This window comes from Athene noctua, chromosome 5 (assembly GCF_965140245.1).
Source record: "Athene noctua chromosome 5, bAthNoc1.hap1.1, whole genome shotgun sequence".
Lineage (NCBI taxonomy): Eukaryota > Metazoa > Chordata > Aves > Strigiformes > Strigidae > Athene > Athene noctua.
In genome coordinates this window covers 13,807,748-13,830,652 of record NC_134041.1, presented here as the reverse complement: position 1 = coordinate 13,830,652, position 22,905 = coordinate 13,807,748, and the positions used below count along the sequence as shown (strand labels likewise).

The 22,905-nt window shown below is 35.2% G+C and overlaps 1 protein-coding gene across 2 annotated transcripts in view; it reads left to right on the top strand.

Annotated features, from left to right (window-relative positions):
* Positions 1–22,905, top strand: part of ZZZ3 (zinc finger ZZ-type containing 3) — a 61,729-nt gene that overhangs the window by 13,787 nt on the left and 25,037 nt on the right. For both annotated transcript variants that reach the window (XM_074906411.1, XM_074906412.1), the window contains exons 2-3: positions 12,746–12,896; positions 15,355–16,916. In XM_074906411.1, the coding sequence (XP_074762512.1) occupies positions 15,406–16,916 (1,511 nt within the window). In that variant the 5' untranslated portion in view covers positions 12,746–12,896; positions 15,355–15,405. The remainder of the gene's footprint in view (positions 1–12,745; positions 12,897–15,354; positions 16,917–22,905) is intronic.

Genomic DNA, 22,905 nt, shown 5'->3' with positions numbered 1-22,905 from the left:
ATTTCTCTAGTGGCTGAACCTGAAACTTGAATAGCCTTTTAATGTTTCTTCATTCCTTTTACCTGCTATTACAGGGTAATTGTGAGGAATGGTAGGATGAGCATCTCCCTTTTTATTTTTGGAAATAGATATTATTAAGAATTTTAGATACTGTAGCCAGACATTTTTACATAAAAGGTTAAATGCTGTTATGTATTAAAACGTGTTCGCAGTTTGCCTTGTTACTGAATTAATACCTGATGAAGTATAAAAATCAGTGAAATACTAGTGTAGTCATGAGTTGTACCATCTTGAGACAAAGGGTGAAAGTCAGAACTGTCAGAAATTACTTCAGTTTCAGAAAATTAAAATGAGAAAAGGCAAGATGCTATTTAAAACCTTCAAGTCTCGTATGTTTTATTAGGGTAGATAAAACTGCAAACATATACCTAGGTTACTAGTACCAAGTGTATCGGTTTGAAACATCTATGATGTAATTAAAAAAGCATACTTTCTTTATGCAGTAGCTTTCCATCATTGATAGTACCATGGATGTTTTTTTTATTCTGCCAGTAAAAAAAAAAATACAGTTAAAAGCAGTAAGGAGAAAGAGTAAAAACTCTTTTGAGAAGTTGCTGTGAGAGTTGCATTGGGTGTCTAACCTTGCAGCCTTTCCTTTTTGCTGGGCTATGGGTCTTTATACCCATTTGTAAAAATGAAAATTTTCAATTCTCTTTTACAAACACATCAGTGGGAAGCTCAAGGGATGACAGGGAAAATTAATGGAAGAGAAATCCACTGAAGTTTAGTAAATACAAATCACATAAGACTTAGGACCTTGAGCTAAAAGTAGTTGGAAGCTGGGAAGGTATTGTATACAGCAGCTCTTCCATAGCCATGTGCTTATGGCTGCTGTTGGAGACAAAGTACTGACTGAATAGACCTTTTGTCAGTGTGAGAAAAGAGGTCTGATCTAGTTTAAAAAAATTAATTTGCTGTTAAAGTTAATGAGAAAGAAGTTTTGAGAACAGTTAACTTACAAAGGGAATTGCGTGCATGTGTGCATAGGTGACACATTGATGTGCTTAGGTGGTAGTAGGGAAGTACCTTTTGCTCTGTAAATGTGCAGCATCTCAGTATCTGGAGCATGAAACATTTAAAGTGCTTGATACAGTATTCAGCGAGTGAGGAGGGATAATACAATCAGAATGAGCTTTTCACTTTGTAGGCAGTCTTTCATTTTATGTTTGAAACAGCGTAGTTTTGAAAATGAATTGTCTCCTGTAAGTACAGGAAATCATAAACTGAGTATTGCAAAACAGAATAACCCTGAAGAACATTAATAATCAAAGCAGAATAGCTGGGTGTTACTTATATCGCAGAGTTAAGTAAAGGAGGTAAAAAGAGAAACATACAGAGGGTAAACTGTAATTGTATTTCAGCAGTGTGTTGACAGGTTAATGGTAGGTTTAGGGTAGCAGTGTAAAATCTCAGAAATTCTTCAAAACGCATTTTAAATCTATAAAATACGTATATTCAACAAGTTAATAAGATACCTGGAGAAGAAACAGTTGATGCATAGTTGTACTGTGTGAAAAGTTTGGCTGAATCTTTCAAGGTAATTCATTTGTGACTTTGAAAGATTAAGAAAGTGTGAATCAGGCTGGTCTGTGCAAGGAGCTGCAGAAACTGCAAAACTGATGATCAGGCCTGTGTCTAAATGAAAAATGTATGTGAAATGAGCCTAAAGATCATTTATCAATGATCACAAGAAAAGCAAAGACCTGTAGTTATGGTAGAAAAAAAACCTCTTCTGGGTTTTTTTTTTGGGTTTTTTTTGGTTTTTTTTTTGGCAAGATGATAATGGCATTTTATGCCAAAGTGTTCAAATGAAAAAAATGTTCATATTGAGAAAGTAAGCAGCAACTGGAAGGGTGAGATTTTAAATGTAAATGCAGGCCAAACAGAACTTTCTTTGTATTTCCAGTTAGTACTGTAAGCATAGGCAAGGGAGAACATGGAAAACCAAGGAAATCAAATGCAGCGTATTGTTTATTAGTGAGTGTACTGGCCTACAAAGACTTCCTGGGCAGAGCAAGAGAAGAAAGCAAAATAGCAATCAAGCAAAACAAAATTATACATGACACAGAGTCCTATTTGAATTGTATATATTCAAATAAAAAAGGAAAATAGACTACCATTGTACTGTTAAGTCAAGGAAATTCTGGCCAGTTATCCTATCTGGAAGTAGTTGGATATAGACAGAAGCAACTAGAAAAAGTAATATACTACTTGAATTGGGACCACTTTTACAGTAAAGTTTGGGGGTTTTTAATATCAAGGCCTTTATTACCAGTAGGCATAATGTAATTAAAAGGAAAAGGTGTGCGATAATCCTCGTACTGAAAGTTTTGTTTTTTGAGACTGGAGGCAGGACAGCAATAAAACAGAAAGTGGCTGGTCACTGTTACTTTAAGAGCTTTTAAAAAATGTAGTTGCTAATGCACTTAAAACAGCTTCAGTACTTGGATTCCTGAAGTTTCAGCTGGCAAGTAGACTGAAATATGCATAATGGTCTTCTTACTCAGAACACTTAAATACAGACTGAACAAAGAGTGAGAACGTGAAGCTATAGAGGGATATGAAACCTCTCTGCTTAACAAGCCCCATGTCAGTTGCAAAGCAGAATTTGGAAAGAATCTAAGAATAAATTGTTTGTAAGTGCTGATATCTGCGGTTTGTCAGGATGCCCAAGCACTGAGAGAAAATTTCTGTCTGCTTTAAGTACTCCTGGGAAGTGTAGATGATGCTGACATCCAGCTCACAGAGCAGGAATGTGCTCAAAACTGCTTTGAAAGACTATCTGCAGTGGGAAAACTATCATGTATGGCTAAACGTAGCTACCAGTTGGTCTAATACCAGCTGTGTATTAGACCAAACAGCAAAAAGAGAGAATGAAAATAACCAGTATTTGTATGGAAGGCTGGAACAAAAAGTAGGGATCGGTCTTTTTGCCACAGATCACTTATTTTGAGAACTTCAACAATGTTAAGGTTCTAGCATAGAGATGTATCAGTGAAACGTTTTCAACAGCTGTAGTATCTCAGACTTTTCTGCAGAAAATAGATGTTTCTCTGCTGGCTGTTTGCCAGAGACATGACTCCATACAACAAAGTCAGTTGTGCTATACAGTTTTATTAATATATCAAAGTCAGTCATAACACAGCCACATGAGCATTTAAAAGAGTTAGGGCTTTTAAAAATAACTGCCAATCAAAAAGGCAAGTAATTTATGGTTAGACTTGATGATCTTAAGGGTCTTTTCCAACCTAAATGATTCTGTGTTTCTATGGTAGCAGGCTACTACAGTATTTAAATTCAAGGTTAAAACATAGTTTGTTTTATAAGCTAGTCCATTACTTTCTAGAGCCCCATAGCATGTGAGAACACATCTGTTTGGTTACATGGTGAGTGGTGCTGCAATTACACATTCAGTATCAGCTCATGTGGCAAGGGATGCCTGTAATTCTGGGAGCATGAAAATGCATCTGGTCAGAAGACACAGCAGGGCCACAGTATAACTGTGACAAGCTTCATTTCTTTTGTTCTTAGATGCCAGGATAATTCTGGATTCCCTCCCTGCCCCTAGTCGGTCCAGAATGTGTTTTAAGTATTTAAAGGCATAATTTAGGTCAACCCTTTAGTTTAGGCAAAAAGGTGTCCCTCTGTTTGTTTACCGTTACCATATAACATTTCAACCCCTTGGCCAATTTGGCAATCCTCCTAAATTTAACTGAGAGTGAAGATCTCAGAAGTGTAAAAAGTTTGCAGATTTCATGAAAGTTGGAGTCCCTTTGTAAGGATTGCAGTTTGAGCCCAGCAGTTGCCTGCTGTACATGCTTTGCTAGCAATCTAGTCAGTGCACGTGTAGATGGGAATTGGCCACACCATCCTGGAGTTTTGGAGGTGGCCAGAGGGACGAACATGAAGTTTTTCAAAATGTTAGAGATGAGGTGGTATATCTGTCGGAACTGGGTTGCATTTAGGACTACAAAAAGTCAGCTCATGAGATAGCACTTTTGCCAGTCTGCTTACAGAATAATATGCTTATCTCCTAGATTGAGTCAAAAGTATCTTCAGGTGGTTAAAACATTTTACACAAATGGAGATAACTGGAAAAACATCCTTCCTTCTAAGTTTTATTTGGTTTGGGTTTTTTGGGGGGGGGGATGGACAGAGGGATATTTTAAATTTTGATGAAAAATTGAGAACAAAACCATTTTAATTCTGATACAGCACTCAAAATATTTTACAGGAACAATTGCCTGCCTCATGCTCCCATTTTCCAAACTCTCTTTTTTGGTACTTAGTACCCGTGCCAACAGCAGTTCTAAGTACAGCCCATGCATAATACTTACTGGTTGTGTGTATGTAGTACTGCTCCATCTTGTACATCTATGTTTGTCATTATGATAGTCTTCTGAAGCTTATGTAGCTGATGCTGTAATTTTGCATATAAAGAAGTATATTAATTGGTGTATTTCAAATGCATGCCCTTGACTGAAAATTATCTGGGATGAAAATACATTCTATACAGTATTTCATACAATATGCCCATTACAGTATACATCATAGGGTAGCATGTTTGCAGTCACTGTTCTGAAATTAAATCAGACAGAGTAGATACTTCCAGTGTAGTATTCTACAAAATTGAACAGACAAGTTTATTTTAGGGCTTTTAAGAAGCTAAAGGAGTGCTGTTTTTCTTTATCAACTTCCTTTTCATCTGTAAGCTGTTAGCAGGGTTATTAAGCACTTGATGACCCCTTACAGTTGCAGCCTACCTGTGGGAGAAATGTCTTTTTATGCTTGATATTTTCTGCATATTGCAATAATAACTTCATTAAGAAGTAAATAATATTTTTCCTGTTTACTGGTGTAAAGCTATGTTCTAGCTGTGGTTAAGAGATTAAATACTATAGGAGTGTGTTCTGCTCAAATAACATTTTGATAAATGGTTACTGTAATCAAGTTAGTGTAATTAATTTTATAATGAGCTTTTCAAGAACCTGTGTAATTTAATGTATCTCAAAGATGTTAGTTACATGTTTTGGTAATCCTGCACAGGAGATGTTCTTTGGATAACAGCAGAGCTATTTAGCAGCTGAATGGTTTCACATGAAAAAAGCATAATTTAGAGTGGGATTTTCACCTAGGATGATACAGTGAAGTGAGCAGGTAGGTAGAGAAGGATATAGAGTGATGGCCGATAAGTGAGTTTAATCATGATTTTTTGAAGTGGGTCATGGAATTTGTGTAGTCTGTTTTTAGTTTTCTTGGTAAGTTAAATTTTATTAGACAACAGTTACTTTATTGACTGATTAGTAAGTTCAGTAAGGACGTTTAGTTAAGGCTACTGTCTTTATTCCTGCTAAATGCAGTTTGTATTAAATGATGTCACAGTAACTGATCCTTTTTTTCATTTTTCTAATAAGATGAAGCAGTACTAGGTGGTGTGCTGAAGTGTGAAATGTAGTTAATTGTTCTTAGGGCTGTGGTACCATCTTACAAAGTTCACATCTTCACCTTTGGTTCTGGCCACACTCTTGTACTGCAGCACACTGTCCTTTAATCTGACCCACAGGAAAAAAAAAAAAAGATCCAGCTGGACCCATCTGAAAAGAAAAACAGAAGAGGTGATGTTTTTGTCTCAGACCTAGTTGTAGATTCATTTTGTCGCATAGTTCCACAAATATTTGTGTTGACAGAGTATTTGTGACAGATAATTGGGTGGGTGCTGCATTGATGTGTATAGAGTTGTTGTGACTAGGTGTGGTCCCAAATTCTGCCTGTCTGCTGCTTCAAATTACTCCCAGTTCCTGTTTCCCTCTTTCACAGTTGTGATCTTTCCGTCTTCTAGCAGTTCTTCAGGATTTCCAGTCTGTCTCTTCTCCAGTAAGCATCCATCCCTTTTGCTAATGTAGCTGCTTTCCTTACCTTATCTTGGGTGGGAAGGGAGTGTGATGTGTCTATCGTACCCATCCTCCTGATACATTTCCTCATGTAGGTAGCGCAGAAGTGAGAAATACCAGTGCAGTCAGCTGTTTTGATAACCTGCTGCTGACTGTAAGGGATACAAAGGAACAGATGTACATTGCTAGTCATTGTCAAACTCGCTGGTTTGAACTTTTCCTTAATTTTGTGGTTTTAGAGAAAGAGGAGTCAGTGTAAGGCAGTGATGAAGAGGAGGAGGTTAAGCTTTTGTTTTCACACATTCTATTAAGTACCAGATTCAGCTTACTTGCTTACTTGTCTGTTACCTTCCCCCCCCCCCCTCAGAAAGAGGTAGAATAATTTTTTCTATAGGAGGAATCTTTCTAAAGATTTTTTTTTCCTCTTTTATGTAAGAATAGTTTTGTCTGGCCTGGTGAACCCATCTATTTTAAGGAAGAAAATGAGCATATTGAACTATCTGTTCCATTGCTTCACCAGTTTTAGTTTTTGGTAAAGCTTGTCCCTTGCTAGTTTGATAGCTTTTAAAACCTGATGATAATTTTTTCCTACTATTCTAAAGTTCATCTTGCTGTCTTATATATAAGATAAAGTAAATATAAGTAGTCCCATTCTGACAAACTGTATTTTGACTGTATGTAATATAATCTTACTGTGTCAGAGATAGCTGAAATCTCCCATGTATTTCCAGACCATGAAGCCTCATTTATTTATTTTTACTTTTATTGCATTTAAACTTTTGTTATAGCTTTAAGCTGCTTATTGTTACATATTAATTCAAATAAAGTCTTTGTAATATCATTTGGTGGAAGTTATTTTTATAATTTGAAAGTATTGCTTATTTTGATGTAATGTAAAATCAGAAAAATATAGTGCCTTCTCCAGAAAACTAATTTCTTGTTAATGTAGTTATGCTAAGATCTGTATGTGTGGGAAGAGATGCTGGCATACTCTAGATGTGATAGACTGGTGAATATAATTTGTTAAATGGAATTCATCCCTAATTTAGTAATACCACTTTGCTAGGAAATGATATGATTTATATGTGGAGATAAACGAGAGTCATGATAAACTGATATCTGTGCAGGTTTTCTTCTGTTCAGAGATGCTATTTTTTTTTGTCTTTGGCAAATACTGTTGTAATATATTAGATTCTGTTTACATTAACAGCTTCTGCAGTCTTCATTTTATACAATAAACTTTCAATTTCAAAAACCATACTGTTGTAAATAACATGCTACTGCTCTGCAGAGAATTTAGGAATTGCTATTTTACACCACAGATACACCAATTTTATTTATTAATTTGTCATCTATGCATATTCTTTTGAGATACACACTTAAGCACTACTATGTATGCTTAAAATGTATAAAGTCTAATTTTTTTTTGTCACTGCAATAATGTGGTCTGTCGTGTATAGCTGATAAGAAGAAAGATAATGGTGTAACGATCAGGATGTCTCTAGGCAATCAGAACACAAAAGCTTATTCAAGATACCTTTGGTGTAATTCTCCATGGAAAATGCAAAACCAGAAGATGTAATTTTGTGCCCACCTGCCAGGGGCCATAGCATGAAGCATATACTGGGCCCTGCTAACAATTAAAGATTGCTTGTGTGCATGCTTAGTCTACGGATGCAGTAATGGGTTAAAAATTTATTACATGCTCATAACAGAAGGTAATGACAAATAGGAGTTTCATCATAAATGTTATGCTTTTTCTTTGTTAAACCACTTTAATGTAGAAGACTGAGTTACAGATACAGGGTCAGGTCAGACTCAGGTTTTGTCAACTCTGACTTAAGAGAAGTGGAATTTAGAAAGAGGCTTGAGAAAAGCCAGTTTTGGCCATTGCTTTTGTATCTGCACTGAGATAGACCAGTAGTAAGTTCCCAGTAAACTACTGTTTTCTAAAATGTAAATAGTGGCCAGTGGCTCAGGTGATTTCTGAGAGGTTCTGAGAGAAACAGACAGCAATTATAGGTTCAGAAATATGGTGGACTTTGCTATATTCTTATGCAAAAGTCACAGTTATTTTAATAGAGTTATATTACCTCCATTGTAATAGCAGTCTAGAAAATCCTTAGGTCAATGGAAGCAGGTTTTCAAAATTAAAGAAATAGTTTGGGATGAGGTATAGAATAACTGAGTGTACGCTGTTTCAACCTAGCTAATTTATGCACAGTTTTACAGTCTGAAATCACACCCTATTACTGTCATTGATACAGATATGTTTTGATTTGTTTTCTTTCCCAGAAAATGTTCTGCTATTTAGTATTAGAAAGATGTGTCTAAAAGTGATGTTTCTTCTGAAATGTTATCGTTTGAAAAAGATAATGTAAAATCTGACGCAGATTTTTTAAAAGAATAAAATACAAATTTTTTAAAAAGGAATATACATTAAGGACTTTCAAGTTCTGGTGACAGAAGTAAGATCTGTCAAAGAGCAATGTGACTGAAATAAAACATTCTGCAATATTCCTTTCAGCCAGAGGCAGGCAAGGTCCCACGGATCTTAGAGCAGAATAAAAATGAAATGGAAGGAGCAATTAGATGTGTCACATTTGCTCTTGTAAATGGTAACTACACCAATAATGGATACTGTTTCTGAAGTAATTTTGGAATTTTCTGCAGTGCGGGACTGGAGAGTGCTGCTATCAGGTGTCCACAGTTGCAATATCTGAACACTGGAAAAAGTTTTAATCTTTATCACCATGCAGTATTATCATTGAGCATGAATGGAAACTGATTGTTAGATGAGGCTCAGAACAACAGAAAGAGAACAGATAATTTTTCTTCAATAAGATGATGATTCATTATACTCTAGATGTGATGAACAAACTATTCTGTCTTCTAGGCCTGAAATACTGTGGAAGGCTGTAGCTGTTGTCCATTTTCATAAAATAGTGACATCAAATAACTATTGGAGATTTTTTTCCTGTTGCAAGACTGTTCTCCCCTCTCCCTTCCACATAATTTTGTTTGTTTAATGTTGTATGTAATGTTAATATATCCATTGTAAGTACCATATATATAAAAGGCACCGCCACACAGTTGCAGTGGAGGCTTCCGTTGCTTTGCTGCTTTCAGATTCTGTTTGGTGATATGCCCAGTGTATTCATATATATTGACCTCTTTACTATTTCTTTTCTAGCTTAGGGCCATATTGAACATACTTTTATCTATGTACATGTTTCTTAATTCTTGGGGTTCCTATAAACCATCAACTTGTACTTGCTTCCCAGGTAGCCAGCATCGGCCTAACCCAGTGAAGAAATTGGTTATCTGTGTATTTAGGAAGGAGTTTCCTCATCCTGCTGTCTTTAACTGTTGGTTTCCATCTCTATATAAATTTGTTTTCTCTGTTGTTGGAAGTTTTCACATATACACACATAGTTCACACGTATAACACACATAGTTCAACATCTGCTAGCTTTGCTAAATAGACTTCTGGTTAAGAAAAATTAAAATTCAAGTGTAGTTATCTGGCTGTGGTGTGTATCAGTAGAGTCCGCCTAAAGCTATGTAACACTTTAAGAGTTCTCAAGTGCTAAAATGCATACTCTGAAACTCCATCCTATGTTGTTGTCAGATTTTTGATTGTATGTAAGATGTACGGACAATTTCTGTAAGCAGCTGAACTTCAGTCTCATTCTAAAGAAGTTTCATACCGATTAATGTATGGCCATTCCCTGTAAGGTTTCAGCATCAGCACTTACTCGCTGACTTCTCATGCACCCACAAGAGACAAATCCAGATTCCCTTTCTTACTTAAAAGCTTTGTCTCTGTCTGCATTACATTCTACTTTCACCTGTAACTTCATTATTTTTAGTGGGGTTTGCAGACTGGACCATGTTGTTTCTTAGTTGATGCTTTCTCTTTAGGCTTTGGGTCTTTATTGCAGTATTCTCTTTCTTAAATGTTGATGTGGTTCCCTGAAGAATGACTTAGACTTAAAGCATATGCAGTTTCCCTTGCACTTCTTATTCCAACTCATAAATATCTTCTAAAAGGAGTGGTGTCCAAAACATTATATTACTCTTCCACTGAATTTCACTGCCATGGAAGATGTGGTTCTTCTAGGTGAAAAAAGTTGTTCTAATTGGTTATGAAATGTAAAAAAAGGATAGTCTTTTTTTAAATCAATTTTTCCAAGGAAACTTCTGGGAGAAATTATTTAATTGTTCATTTAGTAAGCTCTTGTGAATGTTGTTTTCTATTTTTTAAGCAGTAATTAAGGTGCAGCCATTTCTTTCTTTTCTTAAAAATAACCCTCCTGACCAGGGCAGAATTTTTTCCCCAACCTTGTTTTTTCCTCTTGTGATATGTACACATTCTAAAATGCTCTTGCTTTCCCCAAAGCTGACTAGGCACAGCAGGGGTTGTGTCTTTCCAGCTGTGTGTAAAATAGGGCTCTTTTGGAAAATAAAATTAGGGGAAATAAAGTGTACAAATCTGAGGAAAGACCAATATTACTATTTCAGTTGTTCTTGAAACAACTTGTGCAAATGCTCTTTTACTTATGGACTGGTAAAGTAATTTAAAAAAATAGACATTAGGCCTCCTTCTGATTGACTCACTGTTATATTTTGTTTCAGGCTTTCTTCTGTATTTTTGTATTTTACCAAAGTTACTGTGTTACGGGATTTTTGTTGGGGCGTGTAGTTTCAGTTTTGGAAAAATCTGTCAAAATCTCTTTACTTTTGATGTCTACATATGTGTCTTTCCTGTCAGTGAAAGGGATCTATAGGAAAGCCAACAATATAGGTTTAAGTAACTGAGACGGTACCAGAATATTTAAAACAGAGGAAACTTGCTGGTGGGGCAGACAGGCAGACACAGGCTGAAGTCACTTGATATTGGAGCTCTTTATGGAGTTCATCTCTCACTGTTTCTGGTTCCATTCCTGGTGTGGCTGACTAGCAACTGTTCCTTTTTGCTAATTCCTTTCAGTCATTTACCTCTTGCATTTTCAAGTGTTTTTCCTTGCCTTCTTGTTTTCCATTCTTTATTTGTCTACTGTTATGACAGTTCTCTGCTGTTTGTTAAATTAAGAAATTCCACAGAATAATTGAAGTCTAATTTGATTTAGTTATCCATATAATAGAATTTATGATACTTTATGTAACATCATTGTAGAAACATTTTTCATTATTGATTGTCACTGTAACTAGACATAATTAATCTCTTCTCCTATTTGGCTCAGTTTATATTTTGAATTGTCAACTTAATGGGGAATTTGTTTTCTGCTCTTACCAGTATGAAATCATAAGTAGGTTGAAAGTGAAGAAGACAATTTCCAAAGGCTTTGGACATACATAATCTAACTACAATAACTGTGTATAAGGAAAAATGTGGCAAAACCCGTCAGCTTGTGTTCTGCATTGTGAAGTTTCTGAATTGTCAATACGAAAATAAGTTCACACTTGTGAAGTCAACAGAATATGAAGAAAGATTCAGTAATCGTTATTCTGTAGTGATTTTTGGTGCCTCCCTAGTACTAGATATTCTTAAATTAAATGCGATTCCTGGTATGTTTTTTCAAGTAATAGCTGTTGGGAATTGGCACTGATGCCCAAACTCTGAAGACAACTGAAGGCATTGTGTGGCTTGGATCCATAGATTTATTTCTGTCTTTCAATATAAAATTGGTTCACCTCCACTATAAACAAGGCAGTAAACAAATTGTTTTCCTTGGGTGAAGAATAGGTTTAATGTGAACTCTTGAAAGCATTTCACTCCTATTGTGTAGACGAAGATTATTCAGGGATTTGGAGCCATTGTAAGTTTTGCTCTGTTGATTAAAATTAAATAACAGAACTAATTGTTTTTCACTATGTATCTAATTCTAAAATATATTTGACAGTGCATTACATAATTGATTAGTTGTAGTAGTATCTTTTCTTGTGTCACTTCAAATATCTTGAAGTCATTATCCCACTCAGTGCTTGTCAGGCCAGACCTGGAATATTGTGTTCAGTTTTGGTCCCCACTACACAAAAAAATGTGGACAGGCTGGAGAGGGTCCAGAGGAGGACCAGAAAGATGTTCAGGGGGCTGGGAAGCCTGCCAGATGAGCAAAGGCTGAGACAATTGGGTTTGTTCAGCCTTAAGAAGAGAAGGCTAAGGGGAAACCTTGTCACTATGTTCCTGTATTTAAAGGGTGCCTACAAAGCACATGGAGACTCCCTTTTTACAAGGAGTCTTATGGAAGAGACGATGGGACATAGGTAAAGTTACTCCTGGAAAGATCTGAATTAGACGCGAGAGGAAAATTTTTCACAATGAGAACAATCAACCACTGGAATAATCTCCACAGGGAAGTGGTGGATTCCCCAATACTGGACAATTCCAAGATTCAGGTGGACAGGATGCTGGGGCATCTTGTCTCAACTGTACTTTTGCCAGAAAGGTTGGACCAGATGATCCTTGAGGTCCCCTGCAGCATGGTATTCTATGATTCTAAGGTTTGAACACCCTAACACATGACTCTGCTATGAATTTATTTGCTTGCATATCTTCAGTGTGATACAGTGAATCACTTAAAAATAACCAAGAAAGATATTATACATTTAAAACCTAAATTAACATTTCTCATACTAATTTCATACCGTTCTTTATGTAGGAGACTTGTAAAATTAATAATTGTTTCTTAAAAAACCCTGTTACTCTTTATATGTCCTGTTGCATTCTTCTCAGTTTTTAATGAAACAATTTAGATGTTTTATTGATGTCTTTGTCTCTTTCTCCACAGTTTTCAAAATCTTGTTAATGTGATGGCATAGTAAAAAGGCATTTGGATTACATCATGGATATCAGCAATGGTGATTGATATTATTTGAGTGGCACAGTAAGAGCTGCTGTATGAAATGTCAGAAGTTCATATTTCTTCTAGTTTTGCAATGGTAAGTTTTTTACATTTTGTACTAAGTAAATATTAGCACTTTAACTTGTGTATGGTGTATTTCTTTAGAAAGTAACGTACCAGCAAATCAGTAAATATTTGTCTGATTTATTAATTCTTATGTCTGTTGAGTTCAGCAGTAATTACTCACTCAAGTGTATATTGAAATTTTGTTTATTTTATTGGTATCCATTTGAAGTGTCAGTTACTCATCTTTAATGTGTGCTAGCCTTAATTAGAACAACCTAGGTGAAATGGAATATCTAAATGACCCTGTTTTTCATGTTTGGGTTCAACTCCAAATGAGATCGCATTTCAGAAGGTATTGAGCTTCTGTGTAAAAGGGGAGAATATACAGGCGAGTTTATCCATGTGGAAAATAGGTATAAACAGCCATTACAGACAACACAGTTACATGTATTTTTTCTCTCCAACTCAATTACTGATGTTTGTTCATTTGCTGTTTGTTGTATTATTTATATTTTCTTTTAAGACAGAGTTCACTGGACACCTCACACTTTGTCCTGCATTGTTACTTTTAAATGGATAGAATGGAAGTTAGTACAATAGCAGTTCCTTACCTCTATCTCCAGGAATACCAACAGTGCACCTTTCCAGTCATTCATGTAAGGCAGTGGGAATAGCTAACAAGCAGGAGAGTTGTAGCAGCACAAACACAACACTTTTGAGAACATTTGAAACTTCCACTTTGTAATTGTCTTTTCTTTGTTACACAGAATGATGTTGTGGCTCATACAGTTGTATCTAGAGCTATACCACAGTTACATAAAATGATGTGCTTTCTTATGCAGTTGTATCTAGAACTATATCAAGCAGTACTTTTAGGATATATTACTTTAGTTAAGAAATAGTACTTGTATTATGAATACCTAAACAGACAATATCATAATTACTGTTAACTGTCAAATAGAATTGTATTACTTAAGAGGTGTACTGGTCTTGTCCCATTCTCTCTCTTCTGCTCTAGGACCATCTGACACCTAAATAGTACATTTGTGAGAATTTATGCTCCTTTTTTTTTTCCCCCCTCTCCTTTGCTGAAGATGAAAACACCCTATTGAAACAATTTTCCACCATTTGTCATTTTCAGCCTTTCTAAATAACATGTAAAAGATTTGATTCCATATTTAAAATTTTAAGTCTTCACATCACATGTCACTTGAACAGGTTCGTATAATCTGGAGTCTGGGTAGATGGAAAAGGGAAGGTATGCCATTACGTACAAATGTGAATCTATTCATTATCATGGGTATTATGACAGGTTTGTGGTGATGCGCAGTTTGACACACTGACTGTTTAAAGATGAAAGGAATAGAAGGATAAGATGGAACTGATTTCTATTAAAAATGTTATTTTGAGATTCAGTAAGCGAGTACTCTTACATTTCAACCTGAAGTCTGAACTACAGACATTCTCAAACTGGATGTTTCAAACTTAGCTTTGAGTCTGAATTTACTTAAATCCCATGTAGGTGATGATTCATCTCACCCAACTGTATGAAAAGTATAAAAATGAAGAAGTCTTGGGAAACAGCCTTCTAGTACCACAGAAGAGATTACTGAAAAGACAGAGCCAGGCTTTTTGTTGATGTAAATGATGCAGAAATAGGGGCAGCCCCAGCTGGGTATTTAAGCAGGTTGCCTAGAGAAGTTGTAGAATATCTGCACTTGGAGGTTTTCAGGACCCAGCTGGACAGTGTCCTGTGTAACTAAATCTGAATTTAGTCTTGATGTTCATTAGAGCAGGAGGTTGGACTAGATTGCCTGCCTCCCAAAGTCCTTTCCAACTTGGATGATTTTATGATTCTCATTCAGGCATTTTGTCTTATTTAATTTTTACTATTAATGACTGTAACTAATTTTTGCCTGGTGTGATTTATATTTTTAATCTCCTGTTAAATTAGAATTGCAATCCTGTTTTCTTATTTATGAGCAATTTGGGTTTATTTTAAGCAATAAGTGAGCAAGCAAATACAGTTTTAATGGTTTCCTTCTTAGTATGTGAAACCATGTAACTGGAAACTCGGACATTATGAATGTGATTTGATACCTCTCATTTGACCAGCCAAACTTAAATAATAATACCAGTGTATTGTATCATATGTACAATACATAAAAAGTTGTGTATTTTAGTAACTGGAGCCTAACTGGAACATTCCAGCCTTACATAAGGCATAAATATGAACAGCATTTACACACAAGTACTAAAGCCAGAACAACTGCAAATATCAAGTCAGCTACTTTGTAGCTTAGACGGAAAACTTTTTTGATGCCCTAAAAGAATACCACAGAAAGAAGTGATACTAATACATTGCATAGGCATATTTGATTTTACATTAGATACACTTTTGACAATATATTCTTCAGATTTGTTGTGTCTGTAGGTGTATTTTAAATATTTTTTTCTGATTGTTTTGTTTACTGGGTTTTTTTTTTTAGGTTTCCCAATGAGTGGATCATGATGAACATACTTTAGGGACTTGCCATAGTATGGCTGCTTCTCGATCTACTCGTGTTACAAGATCTACAGTGGGTTTAAACGGTTTGGATGAAAACTTTTGTGGTAGAACATTAAGAAACCGTAGTATTGCTCATCCGGAGGAAGTTTCACCCCATCCTCAAATACGATCAAGGTCACCAAAGAAGAGGCCAGAGTCTGTGCAAACTCAGAAGGGAAGTAGCGGTGGAAGAACTACTGATTTGAAACAACAGAGTGCTCGGGAATCATGGGTGAGCCCTAGAAAGAGAGGGCTGTCTGCTTCAGAAAAAGATAATGTTGATAAACAAACTGTGGAAAATTGTGAAAAAAAACAAGCAGAACCTGTTTCACCAGTCTTGAAAAGAATTAAGCGCTGTCTGCGTTCAGAGGCACCCAACAGTTCAGAAGAAGACTTGCCTACTAAAACAGAGAAGGAGTCATTGGAGCATAAAAGCTTAGTGTCGGACAATGATGCAGTCTCCACAGGGACTAAGCGAGCTTGTCGATGTCTTATATTGGATGATTGTGACAAAAGGGAAGTTAAAAAGGTGAATGTCTGTGCAGAAGGATTTAATAATTCTGCAATCGTTGACGAGATTGCGGGCTATCAGACTGTCAATGGAGTTGGTGAGAGAGACTCAAATTCTCTTAACTGTGATGACTGTCAGCTTGATGGGAACACTAAGCAAAACAGTGCTGGTTCCTGCATGCCCAAGGACAAAACAGTAGCAGAAAATGGAAACTCATTTGCCCATTCTTCGTTGTTGCTTAATAGCAGCAAGGAGGACAGTGTTGTAGACCATTATGTGCCTTGCACAAACTCCCAAGAACAGGTAAAGCTAGAGGACCACAAAATAATAAATGACTGCTTGCCTGAGGAGCATGCTAGTCAGGCATATGAGCCAGCTACAAGGTCCTTTTCTGAAATCCAGTCATCTTTGTTAAGGGATTCGGAGGAGGAGGTAGATGTTGTAGGAGATAGTAGTGCCTCTAAGGAACAGTGTGCTGAAAACACCAATAGCAACCCGAATACTCATCATGACAGTGCATCAATCTCAGGTGAACCTGAATCACATTCTTCAGTGCTGGACTGTGTTTCGGCTCAAATGACATCTATGTCGGAACTTCAAGAGCACAGATATACATTGAGAACTTCACCACGGAGGGCTGCCCCTGCCAGAAGTAGCCCTACTAAAAATAACTCTCCTTGTAGAGAAAACGGACAGGTTGATGAAAATAATCTTAGTCCCACTGAAAAGAATGTACCTGTAGGTATTAATAATATCAATGGATCTCCCAAAAAGTCTGAAGAAATTAAACAGAATGAAAAAGAGAGAAATTGTAATACGGGAGATCATGGGAGTGATGGATTAAGAAAGCCACTTTCTGAGGCTAGGCTTGTTGCTGGATATGTACCATCTGCCAAAGAGAGTGCCAACATCCACACTGCAGAGGATGATGAGGAAGAGCCTGATGTGTATTACTTTGAATCAGATCATGTGGCATTGAAACACAACAAAGAGTATGTGTAACTATGGTAACCATGAATTCTGCTTTTGTTTCTTACCAAAAATATAAGAATTAATACGTATTTAAAGTACTTTGACAAAAATCTAAGTGCTTTATAATTTTCATACTCTTCAGTCTTCATTTTTCTTCCTTGTTTCTACCTCAGACAAAATTAAACTCTATTTAATATGCAGTATGGTACAGCAATGTGGTTTATACATTTCTAGCAATGTGAATTCTTTAGCCAGAACTTGTTTTTTTTAAAAAAACCCACATCTGTTATTTTATCTAAAAAAATAGCTGAAAACAAATCCAAAGGAATTACAACCTTTAATCAGAGTTCAGTTACTTATCAGCATATCCAGTAGGCACGGCACATACAGCTTATGAAACGAGCATTCTGTTGTAGAATTTAAGCTTGGATACGTATTTTGAGAGTGTCATGGGAAAGATGTATCATTTTGTAGTTAAGATAAATTGATTAAATGCAGCAATTTGAGAACTTTTTCCAGAGTAAATTATATCTACATTGCTGTTTATGTTCATTAAATGTAAATATATATGTTCTAATTATTGTTAGAAAAGAGCACTATCTTATTTTCATATTTCTCATCTGAATGTCTGTAAGTAGAACTGCGGTAGTCATACATTTGTGGTAACTCTGAAAGAGTTTCTTGAAAGAAAAGGGCAATTTTTTCAGTGGAGAAAGTTTATCTGGAGAAAATTTGTCTTCAGGTGATAGATTGGGCCAGAGTTTTTATTGCACGGTCTTTGTAACATTGTTTCAACTTCTGAGTTTTGCTGTTTATTAAATGTTCTACGTTTTGTTGTGAGTACTGAAAGGCCAAGTGGAGATGATCTTCAGGTTGCTTCATATGAAGAGTTAAACCATTGCTAGTAGTTTCTGTAAATGATCACAGTGCAATTATTATGAATATGGGGCACAAAGCACGGATGATTAAGCCAGCAGAAGTTTGACTGAGTTTTTTCATATTAGGGTTGCATTATTTTTATAATGAGATCTTGTTCAGTATTGGATATGAATAAATTACTTTAATCAGAGAAAACAGTGAATTAGAGCATAGTTCAGACAAACTATGATTTCAAAATAATGCTCAAATATCTGCAGCTTTAGCCATCAGCCCAAAGTGTATGGACACTTTTCCTGGTAGATAGAAGATTGCTGTTTCCTAAATTATAAATGGGACTGTTGTGTTTTGACATTTTTTTAGATCTTTTCATATATGTATGTAGAGTGACTTCAGTAGGTATGTTTGTACAAAGATTCAGTAGCAATATATCTTTTTGGTATTTATTAGGAAAAGATAACATCACATTTTTAGATGTAGCCTCAATTTTTGCTTTTCAAACTAAATGCGTCCGAAATGCACAGTATTTCAAAATCAAAATCTGCAATTGAATATAAATGCTGTAAAAATAACCGTAGGTTTTTCTGTTCTTACAATTAAACACAGATGTAAGTTGTTCTTGAAGAATTCTGGGAACGTGCCCTAGTGTTGGCTTCTGAATATATACAATTGCTCTGAAGATACAACTAACTTGTTCAGATTGGTGGCCTGATTGTGAGAGCTTGTTGGGGGAGCTTTTGAAATTGCAACTTACTGCCTGAATGCAGAATTCCAAAATAAATTGCTGTTATTTTTATCCTATCTTATATTTCACTGATATTTGGTGGCAAGGTAAAAGCTAGAATTCTCTTCTAGCTCAAGAAAGAATAATTTCTACTTTTCAGAAGGGAAGCATGCTACAGAAGGTAGTGTTAGCTGGACCTTTTTTTTTTTACCTTTAAAAAAATGTGGATATAATTGGAAAATTATAGGCAGTCTTGTTGTTTATATTTGCAAGAAAATAAATGTAGTATTCTGGTGGTTCCTCATGGTAACAGGATCTTTCTAAAGAACTTATGTCTATGGTTTGATATTTGAGTGCATTTGTCCTTTAACTGGAACTTTGTAGTTCAAGAGTTAATCAAATAAGGTGCACTACATCCTTTTTCAAATTTTAAAAATACCAAAGCTCATGAGATGATACACCTAATTCATGTGTTACAAGTCTTGAATAGTGTCTTAATTATACCCTTGTTTAATCTCATTTGGCGCTTATTTTCTAAAGTGTTAAACTAAAAAAAATGTTTTTAGCAGAAATGTTTTCCCTGATGAGTCAGATGCGAAGAAATCCAGGGTTCTCATACTGTCAGGTAAAGGCTATTCACTTTGCCTGTGATATTTCTGGCTAAGCACAGTATGCTGGTCTTCTCCTTATCAGATCTTCAAACGATAGGCAGCTTTGTTTTTCTGTCCTTCATCAGTTTGTGATTAAACTTGTGGATGATTTTTTCTTTGGTTTATATTTCTATTATCTTTTAAAAGCAAATTCAGAGAAATGTTAGCATCTTGGCTAGGGTGAGGAGGCAGATATCTCCAAGAAGGCATTTATATTATTCTTTGGATGTTCCACAGTGGAAAAAGAAAAAAAGCTATTTTCTTCTGCATTGTAGAAGCAATTTGATATGTCTGTAAACTTATGTTATTTCTTCTTACATTACATAGCTTGATGACAGAGACATTTATACAGCTGATTTTCACTCTCCAAAAAATTATAACATTGATAAAATATGAATATACCAAAATCTTCAACAGCTGTTGATAAGACTTGCTGTAAGAAAAACAACTAGATGTATGTTGTGGTATTTTTGTATTAATTTTAATGCTTTTAGAATGTTGTCATGTTCACATATTTCTGGGAAAACTGGATGATATAATAATCATCACAGAAAGCAAATGACAGAATATTATTCAGAGAGAAGGCTGAAATGATGGATATTCCACAACCTCTTTCATAAAATAGATCTTTCCTACAAAGACAGATCTAAGATCTCTAAACAGAAGGTTTATTGCAACATAGACATTCATGTAGATACTAACAGACTGATCTAGGGGGTTGCATAATTGTATTGTTAATATTAATTTTTCTGTTATTACACAATTTGAATTTTTGTGTATTACAATTCCTCTCAAAAATATGGTTTGGTGCATATTTCAGAAATTCGCTTCTCTGTTCTAGCTCAGAAACCTTTGCTTTTTCTCTTTAGAGATTTTCATCAAAACTGAACTTGTTAATTTAAATCTTCTTACACTGTGTAATTTTATATGCTGTGCTTAGTGTTTTGCATATGTCTTTCCTCAGGAGTGTCTCATATATCTCTTTGTTGTACCATTTTATAGTTTAATTCTTTCTTATAGTGCAGTAGCTTACTTGAATTTTCTATCTCATGCAATATTTTATTCTCAGTACATTTTCCCCTTTGCCCAGTGTTTCATTTAGTGCACTTTTTTCTTGTGTTGTTCTTCCTCTCTACTTACTGTCTTCAGAGATTTGCGATGTTTGGCAGGTACTAGGTTGCACGTTAAACTTTTGTTTAACACTTAGCTCTGAGTTCTAGATGAAAATGCAATTGAGGAATTGAGTTTTGATGTGCATATAATGCATTATACAGTGTGTTTTTAGGATCCTGTAAACTGTGGTTAACTTTATAGGAAACACTTAGGCCTGTAGGAAAGCTCAGTGAAATATAAGAATTATATATGAGCACTTGCCTGTAGGCATCCAGCTGCAAGTTAGGACCTTACATTTGTTCAGCAAATAGATATTTTAATATATCTTTGGCTTCATTTATTACTTTATAATATTTAAAATCATAATAGCTGTACTGACATTTAAAGTGAAGACATTAAAATGAAATATTGTGATACATCTGTGAAAACCCAGTCTTGTGGATTCTTACCTACGATGAGTTGTGTTGTTGCAGAGACCTTGGAAAGATAGAGGGCTGTGTAGGATCATACAATCAGGTGTAATATATAATTGACAATTCATAATGTCTTTGGATGCACTTTTAATATTAAATGAATGTGAGAAAGAAAAGAAGCATCTGTGGCATTACCTTTGGTAGAGATTTATTCAGTCACAAATGTTTCTGTCTAATGAATCAGATTAAAACAGTTCTTTATAAAAGTTCATCTTCTCTTGACTTGTTACAATCAGGTCTGGTGTACCTTGTTATACCAATTATTTGAGAACTGCCTTAAACAGAATCTTAAATTGTAACAACATAATCCTGTAGGAGTCTTTTTCACTAAGGTGAACTTCTATTTTTACCTGCACCATGTTTTTTCCTTAACTGGATGACAACTAGTATTAAAAATTAAACTGCTTTTCATTAATATAAGATAAAATCTCCATGTCTATCTTCATATGTATTGGGTAAGAATAAAAATACTACATCAGTTTTGTAATTTATCCCCTTTTTAGTCAGATATATGTCTCAGAATTAAGGTCACATTTATCACACAGCATAGATTTATTTTAATGTACAGATAAGTCAGATAATCTAACATTCTTTTGTACTGGTGTCATGTAGCTATGAGTAGCTAATACTGTATAACAAATTATTCTCCTGTATTATTTTTAAGGACACCTTTCTCTTTGTTTTTCCTATGAGACATACAATTTTAGTCTGAGAAGGCTTTGATTGTTATGTTGTTTTACCTTATAAAATAAAGGGAATGGTATAAATCAAGTAAATTAAGTTACTTTTTGTAGTAGCAGTTTTAATCCATATTGGGGTCAAGAATGCTAGAGACAGCAACTAAGCATGTAACCTCTGAGTACTTTACAGAATATATCATTAACATAAAAGAATTGATAAAGTATGCATTTTTAGTGTTCAAGAATAATAGAAGTTAATAATTTTTAAAAAATGGATATATGCCTTATATATTAGATTACAGTTGTTTTAATTAATCCTTTATTCCACACAGGAGTGGTGTGGTATACAGTGATATTTTTCTTAAACTATCTACTAATATAAAACTTAAAGATATGGAAAATTGGTAATTTTTCAAATAGTAGTTTCTACTGTCTAGTAGATTGGTCTGTGTTCTTAGTAAGTAACAAAATTAAGTCTACTTTAAGTAAAATTCTCATTTGTTCTAGGAGTTGAATGCTGCAATTAGTTAATCTGCAAAACAAATATAATGGAAATCAGGAACTTCTAATATGAGTTTCTGATCAACTGCAGTTTGGTACTGCAGATAATTGTGTTTCTAAAACATACATAATAGTGTAATGGACATACAACCACATTTATTAATGAAATCCTTGTTATATTTTACACCAGCTTAAAATAAGTATTTTGAGAATTTTGAGAATTTTTTACTGCCAGCATTATTATTTTATCATGTTTCATAAGATCATTTCTATCTGTAAATACTTCTCAATGGAAAAGTTTTAAGTGAAACAAAATTATTGTGGCAGTAAAGATTAAGGTTTTAATTACATGAACTCTTCAGTAAACACTAAATAATAGAGTTCTTAATTTTCAAGAGAGAATGCCTTGGGCATGTGCTGCATCTGCTTTTTTCTGTCTGGTAATAGTCTTACTCTAAGAGCCATTAAATGTCAAGTACATTTGTCAAATTCGTTTTTCTTTCTCTGAACATAGTTATCTTGCTGTCAACCGCAGTACAATCCTAGCGAACAGCACTGTCAAACGTAGTGAAATCCTCATTTAAAGAATGCATCCTGTGGAAAAGGAAGCTTGATTTCTTTCGGATTTGTGTCCTTTGCTCCTGGAATTCTCTTCTCTCCTGATTTACCTGATACCTACTTTTCTTTTTCTGCCTGTGCTCTCACCTCCAAGAGTCCTCTGTTGAAGCATCTTGTCCTGGAAGAGAGTGTGAGCTCTCCAGCACAGAGCTGCTTCCCTGCTGGCTGGCTTGGTAGTACATGTGGATATGTGTGCTCATGGATTGTCTGGAGAATGTGAAGAGTAACAGTTCAATTCTGCTTGCCTTTCTCTTGTGGAGACAGTAGTTAGGGTGTCTTCCCCTTTCCAAGCTGCCTGTTTCTAGAAAACATACAGGAACTCAACTTACCTTTCCAACTTATCAGCATGGATCAGAAATCATGGGGGAGAAATG